We start from the raw sequence: 9,999 nt of genomic DNA, 5'->3' as shown, positions 1-9,999 counted from the left end.
TTAACAGTGATGAATCTGAGGTTACATCACAGTATACAGTTCAAAATACATGAATGTAAAAAAAAAATTAAAATGAAAGGTATAACAAAACATTTATTGACAGAGTTCTCGGGCAAAATGTGATGTGTCAACCCTCGAACCAAACTGTCTGCATGAGGCTGGTAGGCCTCAGGCAGAGAGTTTGCTCCTTGGGTCCGACAAAACGCATGTTGCCCTCGAACTCAGTCAATAAATGTATACTGTAAAAGCACTTAATTCTTAGGGTCATAACTCCGCAGAAACAAAATTTCTATTCAATCCCTGAGTACGAAATCATGCAGATATCTTTGATTGTCGTAATATGTCCTTAATGAATCTTTAGTACGCTGTGACAAATTTCATTGGAAAAAATGTGTTTGCGTATATAGCGGAAATCAATTCCATGCTAAAAATAGTACGTCTACAGTATGTGCATAGATGAATTATAAAATTAAAAGTGGAATTTATCTTATAACTTTATAAATATCATGCATGAAAAAGAAATCTTACATATTTTATATAAACACAAATTTATTCCTAACAAATAATCATGAAATTTTAGTATCACAGTTAATAATATCAGTATCACAGTTAGTAATATCATCCAACTTGTCATTATGCATAATCATACACTGCCTGTAACAGGCAGTCCACAAGGTGTGTTAGATTTTTCCCAAGCTCCAGTTGTCTGATGTAGGGTGTCCATTTTGATTTGCCATTCTGAAGCCGAATATATGCTTCAGGGGGAAAATTAAACTGTATATTGATAAGTTCCTCCATACACTGAAGCCGAACAATTACTGACGATGCATCTACGGATATCTCCTTAATGTTCTCACACTTGCACAGCCATTTTGGTAGCTTTTGTTGTTTGTATTCATGCATAAACCAAAATACCCCAATCAGGAATGTACAAAGTACAGGAAGGCCCTCATCCTGAACAGATTTAGCTGTATAAGTATAAAAATTCACAGATAAGTCCATAGCAAGTCCTAAAACTGTAGTCTATGATTACATTTATTTATCAACATTGTTAATTGTTTCTTAATTATATTAAAGAAACACAAATTTTCTGAAGGGAAATATTTTTACACAAAAATAAAGTTCTAATAAATATAAAGTGATTTTACAGCATTCAAGTTCTATGCTATAAACATTGTTATTATTTAATGATTGAATTCAGGTAATAAAGTAATTTACGCAGTGACAGAATTCCCTGGTTTTTCAGCAGCTGTTCCAATTTATATTGGTTAATTCCAACTGCTTCCATAGCATCCAAGTTCCACAGTCCAACCTACAAGACAAGTACTTGTTGAATGTTTTACAAGCACTGACAAAATTTCAATAATTTTTGTGAAGTTTTTATAAATAGTAAAAACATGATGTGTTTGTGAAACACTGATGGCCACGTATGGCAGCTTATGACAATTAAGGGATGACATTTCTCTGTTCCAAACTCCAAAAATGTCAAACTTCTAGGTCAAGGTCAAAAGGTAAAAAATTGTTGATATTCTTTCAAGAAATAAACCCATGAAATATGAAAGCCCTGGTACTAATGGTTAAAAAATTATGGTCAAAGTTAAAGTTTTTTGGTAATAGATCAAATATGTTCAATGCCCATTGAAAGGTCTCGTCAAAGTGTATGGCACATGTGAAGTATGAAAGCCCATGCACCAGCTATTGAAAAGTTATGGCCAAGATTAAAATTTGGTATTCTTTTTTTTAAGTGGGTCAAACTCTAAAATCAAAGTCACAAGATCAAATTTCATGGTACCCAATGAAAGGTCTTGTCACAAGGAATGAAATATGAGAGCTATAGCCTCATCCACTCACTGTAAGCATGATTTGCTGTATGTCACATAGTATGTGACATAGTATGCTTTATTTAAAAAAAAATTGTAAAATGTACCTCATCAAGGGGTGGTAGTTTGTCCTGATCCATGTCAGCTGGCGATTCTTTCAGACTCCCCCACAGGTTAATGTATGGTTTATCTGTCATAAAAACAATTTGTATGAAATCAGTGGTGACAAAAAATATTATGTTAAAAAAATAAGCCTGACAAAAGTACCTAATAATTTCAGTTGAGCATTAAATTAGAGAATGCCAGCAAGAGAATCTAACAAACCTGAAGCAGCCATTTCCCTCTGTCTGTTACAATGATCAGCTACCTGAAATTACAATTTTTATAACTTTAGGCCATACTTAAAAATTTGTTTGTTTGGAATTGCCGCCTGAAGGGTTTCAGACACAGGAGGGAGGGAAATTAATTTTCTTTTAATTGAAAACTAATTTTACATAGATCTGACACTATATTTCAGTGTTTTGTATGGTGCATGTGATACAGGTAATGGGCAAAAAAAAAAAATGATTAAATAAAAAAAAATCTTCCTACTTTTGGTCAATAAAATTTTTTCAGGTGGGGGGATTTCAATGAGGTGGGAGGCAATTCCAAACAAACTATAATTTTATTTTGGCCTTAAGTAATAAATTTAAAACAAAGTTATTTTGCCTACTAAATAATACTGGAAATCAACTTTTATTTGCATGCGAAAAATATTTGCGAGTTTTGCAATATACTTAAGGTCGAGAATATTAATTGCTGCAAACCATTTATTTTGCTTTTTTGTAGAAAATGTTTCCTTATCTGTGAAAATTAATCATCGCGGATTGATTTCAAACTGACAAATCATGAATAAAAGATGACGTGAACAAAAGTTGGTTTTAAGTATTGTTACTTATTTAAAGCAAGAGAAATAGGATCATCTGGTATCAATGAAATAGTTAGTCTGCAATCAGCAACAACCCAGAAGCTTGCCTGTATTTGTCAGTGCTATCTGTCTTTACTCCCAAAATTAAACAGAATACATGTACTTTTACCATTTCTACTTTTTTCATTTAAATAATTATCAAAAACATATACAATATCATAGGTAAATAGCTAAAGGGAGCTATCATCTTTAAGCAAAATAAACTTTCCAAACATTTTTTTTTATTTTGATCATGTCGACATCAATGATCATAGCCATGCATTGTCTCAGATACCCATGAGGGAAAATAAATTTTCATAGACTTCATACATTTTCACTGTATGGCCAATGGACCTTTACCATTACACCTGACCCCCTGATCCTAGGGCCGTACTTTTTCAATTTTTAGAGAGGTATCCTTGCTTATCTTAACCATGCTCTTAGCCCTAATACCAGAAACCTTTCCAAAGGCCATTAAATTTACAATGTTTGAAGACATCCCTGCTCATCATAACCATGCACTCGCACATAGTTTGACTAATAAAATAAAAAAAAAATAATTTAGCCCCACTCCTTAGGCATTATGCAACCACACTTTTGAAATAAAGAAAATTTAAGCCTTAATTACGTTAAACAAATCATACACATATTTTATTTAATTGGGAAGTGACATTTAGTTAATAAGGTTATAACTAAATGTCAATTAAATGTGATTATATATGAAATTTCATGATAAACTTTTCCAAAACAATTTTGAGAGAGACTTGCGCCAAGTTACATTTTTTGGAAAACTTAACAAGCAATTCAGTCTAAAACTTTCCAGATCTGACCTTGGCTTTATGTTGCCCGACAAGGGACTGGAGTTGAGTGACCACCGCTTCACAGTCTGGTGGGATAAGAAGTGAAATGGGTTGATTGGGGTGCATCTTCACTATCAGCACAAGGGCAAATTCCTCTGTTTTATGCTTGGTTTCAATGCATCCAACCTGCAGAACCAAAATACAGCTTAATATTAACATACAAAAATAAAAAAGGAAAGAAATTATTGTGCTGTTTTTCTTGTCCATTACCAATTAGAAAAAAGTAAATAAGAGGTTAAATGAAAAACAATGAGAAATTGTTTTTTTAAATCTGATACTGTAGATGTACTTCTTTTCACAGGGTCATAATTCCACCGAATCTCAATTCCTGTTTAATCCACATGTAGAAAATTATGCAGATTTCCTAGACTGTAACTATAAGCCTTAGTTATATTTACATTAAGAACGCTTGGACAAATTTCCACGGAAAATTTGTGACCACGTACATAGCGTAACTTAACGTAGGTTGCGGGTTTGCAGGGCTTTTGAAAGTGTTCAAAAACATACCATGAAAATTACCTATATGATTTCTCTACCTTTGATTTCCATTCTCTGAAAATTTTATAAAATCCGTCTCCTCCGTTTTTGTGTAATTGAATTCCAAAGATGTCATTATTGTAGTAACATTTTCAGCGGTATTTTATTGAATTGTATAGGAAAAACATTGTTTTTGGCTTGTTTTCAGGCAAGGTTTCCATTTAAAAAATATCAATAACTTTTAATTCGTGCAGACAAATGTGTTTATCCTTTGGTATTTAAAAATAGAATTGATTTGAAATAAATCTGTGTGAAAAAATTAATAGGTCTTCGGGTTCATTTTTTCATAATTTAATTGTAGATAATTGCTTTTATATTGAAAAATGTAGCATTTTTAAGAACAACGTCACAAAATATCGAGACGTCACACTTGATGTCGTGAATATCGACACAGTAAACAGAGCAAAAAAAAAAATACTGATTTTAAGAAAAAGGAAATTTATGTCTATCTGCTTTCAAATGACCTGCATCATAATAATTCAATACAACAATTATTAGACATCTTCTCTTTAGAAAGCTTATTACGTCTAATATTCTAGTGAAAATTCTCGTAAAAACCAACAATCAGTCCTTTAGTTTCTTTTTTTTTGTATTTTCTTTATGTGTTTATTTCGTACCATTTCTTTTTGTTTTGTTTTCTTCATGCGGGGATTCTCGCCGGAATTCGCAAAATAAAAGTGACCTTGTATTCCCTTCTGGTAAAGGCAGAACACCCCCCCCCCTCCATCCCTGTTGAAATCGCAGATCTGTGATCTAAGTTTGTTTGAAAAGTCGTATGTATGAAGATAATTTAGAAGTCAAGGACTACTAACACCCCCAACCCCACACCACCCCACCTCCCGAAATATGTTTTTACGCTTTATATATATCTTTTTTCTTTAGAAAATTCAGCAAGGCAATCAAATCAACGATAACTTCTTATTAATCAATTTCCATCAAATATCCTCCCGAGTACAGTAAAACTCGGTTATAACGAAGTCACTGGGACCTGTGAAATTTCTTCGCTAAAACCGTAATTCGTTATAACCGTATCAGAAAGTTATTAAATTTATATAGCTAGGGATCCATGAAGACTTCGCTATATCCGTAAATTCGCAATATCCGTGTTCGTACTAAACGAGTTTTGCTGTATAAGTATTAATGCATGCAGTGTATATATTGAGAATGTTTTTATTTAAGTTAAAAAAGGGACAGCTGATATCTAAAATAAATCTTAACTTGATTTTATTTTATGCTTATATGTATAAGGATAGAAAACAAGAGGCCCACGGGCCTTATAGGTCACCTGAGCATTATGCAACAACTTTCCAGTTATTGAATTTGATTCATGTTTTAACTTAAGCCAGATGATATATGGCAATCACAATTTTGAAAGAGGCACCATTGATCATCATAACAGTACACTTAGCAGTTGCTTAGCTTGGTTACTAAATACCCATACGCAGGGTAGGGGAACAAAAATGCATTCCAACTAATCAGTAATATTCAGCAATAATCAGTAGTGCCCCTAACACTGTGACATAAACCCCTGACCCTAGGCCCACACATTGCACAAATTTTAAAAAGGTACTCTTAAAATTGCCTATCAAAAAATAAATAAATGTTTTATAAATACAATGGAGCAGATTTTAAACAATTAATTCATTTTCAGTATATAAGTAGAGCCCCCCTCCCCCACCCCTGACCCAGGGTCCTTGAAATTCACAATTCTGCAAGATTAGGGCCCTTGCTCATCATGACTATATAGGTAGTTCATCTGCTTCATACCCAGAGACAGAGAAGAAAATTTTCAAAGATTTAATGTATTTTCACTATATAATCAATAGAGCCCCGCCCTAACATCAGAACCCTTGACCCTGGGGCCATAAAATTCATAATTTTAGAAGAGGCATTCTTGCTCATCATAACTATGTACTTAGTTAGTTTATTTAATTCCTAGGAGCAGAGAAGAAGATTTTCAAAGAATTCACGTATTTTCAATATATAATCAAACTAGCCCTGCATTAACACCAGAACCCCTGACCCTGGGACCATAAAATTCACAATTTAGGTAAAAGCACTCTTGCTCATCATAACTATACACTTAGTTTATTTAATATCTAGGAGCAGAGAAGAAGATTTTCAAAGAATTCATGTATTTTCACTATATAATCAATAGAGCCCCCCCCCCCCTACACACACCAGAACCCTTGACCCTGGGGCCATAAAATTCACAATTTTGGTAAAAGCACTCTTGCTCAACATAACTATACACTTAGTTAGTTTATTTAATACCTAGGAGCAGAGAAGAAGATTTTCAAAGAATTCATGTATTTTTACTATATAATCTATAGAGCCCCGCCCTAACACCAGAACCCCTGACCCTGGGACCATAAAATTCACAATTTTTGTTGAGGCACTCTTGCTCATCATAACTATGCAATTAGTTAGTTTATTTAATACCTAGGAGCAGAGAAGAAGATTTTCAAAGAATTCATGTGTTTTCACTTTATAATCAATAGAGCCCCCCCCCCCCCCCCCCCCCAACACCAGAATCCTTGACCCTGGGGCCATAAAATTCACAATTTTGGCTGAGACACTCTTGCTCATCATAACTTGTAGTTGGTTAGTTTATTTAATACCCAGGAGCAGAGAAGAAGATTTTCAAAGAATTCATGTATTTTCACTATATATAATCAATAGAGCCCCACCCTAACACCAGAACCCCTGACCCTGGGGCCATAAAATTCACAATTTTGGTAGAGGCACTCTTGCTCATCATAACTATGTACTTAGTTGGTTTATTTAATACCCAGGAGCAGAGAAGAAGATTTTAAAGAAATAATGCATTTTCACTATGTACTTATTTAGCCCCGCCCTAGCACTAGAACCCCTGACCCCAGGGCCATGAATTTCATAATTTTGGTAGAGGACTCATTGCTGATTACAATCATGCAAACAGTTTGACTGCTTGATGTCCAGGAGTAAAGAAGAAGATTTTTAAAGATTGCATTAATTTTAGTGGTTTTGGCCCCACCCCTCAGGCCCCAGGGGGGCAGGGATCATGAAATTCACAATTTTTGTTCCCCTTTAGCCATAGATGCTTTGTGCCAAATTTGGTTGAAATTGGTGCAGTGGTTGCAGAGAAGAAGCTGAAAATGTTCAAATGTTAACACGATGGACGACTGACGACGCACGACGACGGACGAAAACGGATAGCAATAGGTCACCTGAGTTTACTCAGGTGACCTAAAAACATACATTCAAGGAATTTTTAGAGGAGTAAATGAAACTATTATTTGAACATTAGGTTTATTTGGCGTTATCAACAGGCAGATTTTATTTTGTTCTTAGACTTTCAATGTATAAAACATTAATTCTACTGAATGAACATGGAAAGCAACGCAGCGAATAAAATATGTAAATGTAACTAACAACAACGTATGCCGTTACTTACACTGGCAATTGGGGTATCGAATAGTATTAAACTGCATGTTTAGAAAGGCATCAGCAATGTACACAAATAACATTTTAATAACGTATTTTACATACGTATAAATGTTGCGCTTATGTTATCACAACGCGTAGTACATTCTTTCAGTGATGGTCATTTGAATCAAAATGAGCCTTCATTATTTTTGATAACTTCAGCATGTTCTATGAATACTATTACACTGAACTACCAATTTCAACAAAAGTATAGCTAGATAGGCCTAATGCACTGAATTTTTCCATTTCTCATCGTGACGTCATAATCAGATGTGCACAAGAAAGTCACCCAAATCATATAACTTGCGTACCCAGTTTTAATGACGTCAGCAAACCCACGACCTACGTTAATACCACATATATATGTTAAACTTCTACAGTATTTTTTTTTTCAATTTTCTACATACAGGTGAACTTCGGTATCTCGAACTCTGATATCTCGAATACCATGGATATGTCAAAGTGATTTGGAAGTCCCAAACACATATTCTTTAAGTATTTAATCTTCGATATCTCAAATCCCCAGTTATCTTGGAAGTTTTTTCTCAGTCCCATCAGGTTCGAGATAACAAAGTTTGATTGTACATTATTTTATTGTCCAAAAGTCTAAAAAAAATGATTAAGAATGTCCATAAAAATGCTTGAAAAATACCATTGCTCGCATGGCTATATGAAGCCTGTTTAAAATCAAAGTACTCAGAAGTAAAGAGAGCCGGGCTCATTTACAGAGTAGAATGGATTTCTTACATGAATCATGTTTATATTCTGATGAAAAAATTATTTTAAAACTATCAATGTAAATGATAAGACACTGACAGTGAGTTTTTCAATCTTAATACCAAGGTCCGATTTTCTCAGAATCAGAATTAATCTGGTACCGCAGCTGAATGTAAACAAACAGGCCAGTCTGGTTCCCTCTCCTGCTTTACCTCGTATGTGTAGAGAACTACGGTAACACTGATTATCAAAAATCCTTACGCTAATGAATTATGTTCTTTGACTTATCAAGTTTTCAAAGTCATTACTACTAACGTTCATTTTATATAGATAAAACTTTGTTTTATTTTTGTTGCTTTATTTAGCGTTTGTATTATCTCAAAAGCGGTTGAGAGTAAGAACTATATATTTGCACGTAAATTTAAAATGGCGACTATGGGGTCAACATCCTGCCTTGAACAGGATCACATAAGCCGGCAATTGCTCTTTGAGCAATAAGCCCGGCTAAAAACAGTAAGAAACATGATTTTACCAGTCCGGATGTTAGAACTACATCCAGTTTGCTCACTGATGGCTGGGCTTTTGCTGGATACACAGAAGCAGTGACTGAGTCCTTCAGTAATGGCTGCAGGCCTGACAAGTTCAGCAGATATCCCGGTACAAAATTCACGTACAGTGTCTCAGACCAGTCAATACTGATTAATCTGTAATGCAAACAATTGAGAAATACTGTAAATCTTTTGAATTCCACTGTGTTAAAATTTCATGATATTTTAAAAACTACCGATTGCAATGGTTTTAATTTCATGCTGCAAAAAAACTAATTCAAAATTTTGTATAAGCATTTAAACGTTTTTAAAAAACTAATAATAGCATTAACAATGGGTTTAATTTCACAGAAAAATGATAAATCGCAAACATAGTGAAATTAATACCATTGTGATTATTTGCCAATCTACAGTATTTATCCTAATTCTCAGTTGAAGAAATTATAAGTAAAAAGTCTCCCTGACAATATTACAATAAAATCATTACAATTTTACAATACACATTTTGAATAATTATGATCATAAAGAAAACTGGTTATCAAGTGAAAATCGATTAATATAAAATTGGTTTGTTTTGGTCCATACCTTTTCTGGTCTTTAAGATGGCGAACGGTCCATAGTTCAACAGAAAAGCATGTTTGTTTTTCTATTTTACCAATACCTTGCAGACAAAACAAAGATCCTAAAAAGACATTTAAAATGAAAGTATACATGTAACCAATTGTTTCTTCTTTCCCAACAAATTATATTATTAAATACATAAAGAAGTGTTAATCTCCCTATATGCATGCAAGCAACAACATCTATAATTTATAAAACTGCAGTTCTTTGTGTCAACAGAAAAATAATGAATTATAGCAATATTTTTTATTTATGGCGGGGGATTTTAAATCTTCAAGTTAATTACATGGATGTCCATAAAATAAATAAAAAACAAGCAAAGTTAGAGAATTAATGGTCCCTTGCAGTCTGAGTCTTACTTGCACTTACTGTAGGTGTACTTAAAAAAGTGGAATTTTAACGGCTTTGGTACAGACAATTATGTGCTAAATCAATACTGCTAGAAATCATAATTTAAATATACAATTTATCATAACATAAAT

At 33.6% G+C, this 9,999-nt stretch overlaps 1 protein-coding gene across 4 annotated transcripts in view; it reads right to left on the bottom strand.

The window, feature by feature from the left end:
• Nucleotides 1-6: 6 nt before the first annotated feature.
• The window catches only part of LOC134267631 (uncharacterized), a 42,213-nt gene continuing 32,220 nt past the window's right edge, over nucleotides 7-9,999 (bottom strand). For all 4 annotated transcript variants that reach the window (XM_062749840.1, XM_062749837.1, XM_062749838.1 and 1 more), the window contains 7 exons: nucleotides 9,482-9,578; nucleotides 8,881-9,052; nucleotides 3,597-3,752; nucleotides 2,145-2,187; nucleotides 1,928-2,010; nucleotides 1,219-1,312; nucleotides 7-968 (listed from right to left, as the gene is read on the bottom strand). In XM_062749840.1, the coding sequence (XP_062605824.1) occupies nucleotides 634-968; nucleotides 1,219-1,312; nucleotides 1,928-2,010; nucleotides 2,145-2,187; nucleotides 3,597-3,752; nucleotides 8,881-9,052; nucleotides 9,482-9,578 (980 nt within the window). In that variant the 3' untranslated portion in view covers nucleotides 7-633. The remainder of the gene's footprint in view (nucleotides 969-1,218; nucleotides 1,313-1,927; nucleotides 2,011-2,144; nucleotides 2,188-3,596; nucleotides 3,753-8,880; nucleotides 9,053-9,481; nucleotides 9,579-9,999) is intronic.

This window comes from Saccostrea cucullata, unplaced genomic scaffold (genome assembly GCF_032062105.1).
Source record: "Saccostrea cucullata isolate Sc308-1 unplaced genomic scaffold, CSIRO_AGI_Scuc_v1 ctg260, whole genome shotgun sequence".
Lineage (NCBI taxonomy): Eukaryota > Metazoa > Mollusca > Bivalvia > Ostreida > Ostreidae > Saccostrea > Saccostrea cuccullata.
This window is presented reverse-complemented; position numbering and strand designations above follow the sequence as displayed.